The sequence below is a fragment of the Oryzias melastigma genome, linkage group LG1, assembly GCF_002922805.2.
Source record: "Oryzias melastigma strain HK-1 linkage group LG1, ASM292280v2, whole genome shotgun sequence".
NCBI lineage: Eukaryota > Metazoa > Chordata > Actinopteri > Beloniformes > Adrianichthyidae > Oryzias > Oryzias melastigma.
This window is the reverse complement of record NC_050512.1, coordinates 16,181,904-16,184,399: the sequence shown is the minus strand read 5'-3', so window position 1 is coordinate 16,184,399 and position 2,496 is coordinate 16,181,904. Positions and strand designations below refer to the sequence as shown.

General features: G+C 41.1%; 1 protein-coding gene across 7 annotated transcripts in view; it reads right to left on the bottom strand.

Annotated features, from left to right (window-relative positions):
* Window positions 1–624: 624 nt before the first annotated feature.
* Window positions 625–2,496, bottom strand: part of g3bp2 (GTPase activating protein (SH3 domain) binding protein 2) — a 12,357-nt gene continuing 10,485 nt past the window's right edge. For all 7 annotated transcript variants that reach the window (XM_024289658.1, XM_024289660.1, XM_024289661.1 and 4 more), the window contains one exon: window positions 625–2,343. In XM_024289658.1, the coding sequence (XP_024145426.1) occupies window positions 2,062–2,343 (282 nt within the window). In that variant the 3' untranslated portion in view covers window positions 625–2,061. The remainder of the gene's footprint in view (window positions 2,344–2,496) is intronic.

Sequence of the window (2,496 nt, the reverse complement as noted above, 5' to 3'; positions counted from 1 at the left end):
AAAATTAATAATTTATGTTTTATCTTTTTGTGAGGAATCTTTAAAGTTTAGGAAGAGGCAAATAATTACGTTACCACCACTGACGAAAGCATGATGGCTCTTCTTCACCGCTCTCCTGGTCGTCCATGTCAAGCTAGCACATGGTGAATAAAGGGGATTTACAGGCAAGGTCATTTGATCCCACATCTGCTAATCTCTTCCAGCGAACAGGGTTTGAAACAGTCAAGCTGAACGCTTAAAAAAAAAAATTCAACGTTCGATCAGAAAAATGTTTTTGTTCACACCAACAGATTGTCCAAAAAGGAACTTTGGATTTAGTGCAACACCACCAACACGAGGAAGACTGCTGGAGTTCGGTCGAAAAAAATGCTACATCACTGTTCCCATTTTCAGTGCAAGTTAACAAAAAGAAACTTTTCATTTCCAGATGGAACCAACAAAACCTTCTTTTCTTCCTTTCAAACTCTCCTAGAATGGAATAAGAACAAGCAGATTATGAATGATGCAACATAAAATACAACTGCATGGACTAAAAAAAACAGAAAAACACTGCAGGTTCCAGTCCACACCCCTCAAAAAAAAAAAAAAAAATGAAGTTGTGAATCAAAGAAATGACCCAGGAGCTGTCTAGAACCCCAGTTTAATGAAACGGTAGCCACACTGCTTAAACCAAGGAGCAAGAATATCATCTTTCAAATGTGCCTGTTTTTCTCTCTTACAGGGGGTAAAGAAGTTCTTCAATTGCAACTTTGAATGAATTATTTAACAAACAGAACTTGAGGCACCCACTGTTTCTACAAAACATCAAACATACAATTACAAGAAATGTACAAAACTCACAGCAGATCATTTTGGGTAGTAAAACAGTATGGAAATATGAACTTTGCACCTGAAAAATAAACAAAAGAAAAAATCTTATGATGCTGGGTTATTTTTTTAAAGATTTTCTTTTTTTTTTAAATCTGTTCCCAGCAGAATATAGTTCAATATAAGCAGCTCTGTGTACGAAGGAGGCAGTGAGCCCCAGACTGCTTCACGCTTCAGTAATACTGGAAAAAGTGAAACAGAAGGCACCATCATGCTTTTATCAAGTCAGAAATGAAAGTAAACAGGAAAGCAAAACAAAAAAAGTACAGTCGTCCGATTTTTGCTGTACATTTATTCGGTTACTCCTCGCTCAAGACAGGAAGGGAGAGAAGACGGTGGGAGGTTTCAATCATCCCCATTTGCAGTCAAGCTGGCAGGAAATTAAAATAAACTGAATTAAAAAAAATAAAAAAAAAGGGAGAAAAAAAAGATAACCGCCTACTGTTCATCCCGTCATTTCAACAGTCCAACCTATTTAGAGATGAAGACTTTCTTGCCATCTTGTCCGTCCGTAAGTAACTGAGGAATGGTTTTTGGGTCAAGTGTGAGAAGTACATTGGTCACAGCGGTCTGGCCTGTCCCGCACAGCTCATCTCTCCAGCTGCGCTCCGAGCATCAATTTATTGTGACAAAAAGTACCCATTAGTGCATATTGATGAGTGCATTTTGCAATTTTTGAAGCAGTGGTCTTTCAAAAGGGAAATGTAAAAGGCAAGTTTTTCCACTGGAAATGCACATATTTTTCATCTCGCGCTTCTTCGTCAGTAACTGGCAGAAACTTAGGATAGAAAATGTGCAATTGGGTTTTTTTTTGTTGTTTTTTGAAGCAACGCCTCATTAAATTCAAGGCATATAATCTCTTTTCAGAATGATGGGCTTCATCGTCTCATCCGTCCTTCCTAATGTGGCAGATTATTCCTTGGTTGGGTTCCCCACGCTTTCAAAATTAAAGTTAGTGAATTCTTGAGATACCGTAAAAGGATGCTCAGCTCACAACAAATAAGCGACATTTTTTTGTTTGCTTATTTTGGTTTGTCTATTTCACAAATAGCTGACAGACTGTGTCACATTCCAAAGCAAATAGAAAAAAAAAGAACAAAAACAAATATATATTTCATATGTGAAGATTTTTGTTGACGAGAACAGTTGAAGATGAAGAACAGTAATATATCCACACGTGAAGCAACGCTTTCCTCAGCGGCGCTGTGGCGTGAAGCGACTCTCTCCCTGGCCGCTGGAGCTTCTGCCGGAGCCCATGCCGGGTTTGGGCGCCATGCCGCCTCGAGGCGGGGGTCCCCGTCCGTCTCGATCGCGCATCATCCCGCTTCCTCCGGCAATGCCGCGCGAACCCCCCGGACCCCGATCGTTGCGCCTCATGTCTCGCCGGTCGTCGCCACCGCGGGTCTCCCTCTCGCGCACCGCCCTCGTCTTCTTCTCCTCTACGTTCAGGCGCACCTCGCCTCGGAACATGATGGGCTGAGGGGGGGGGACAGAAATGTTAAAACACAGAAATTCCTACTGCATTAACAATTTTCCCAATTCGATAAATGATTAGAAAATTGTAGGATGATGGGTGGTAAGAAGACAATGGGGGGGGGGATATAAAATAAAAGATGTGTCACCAAACCA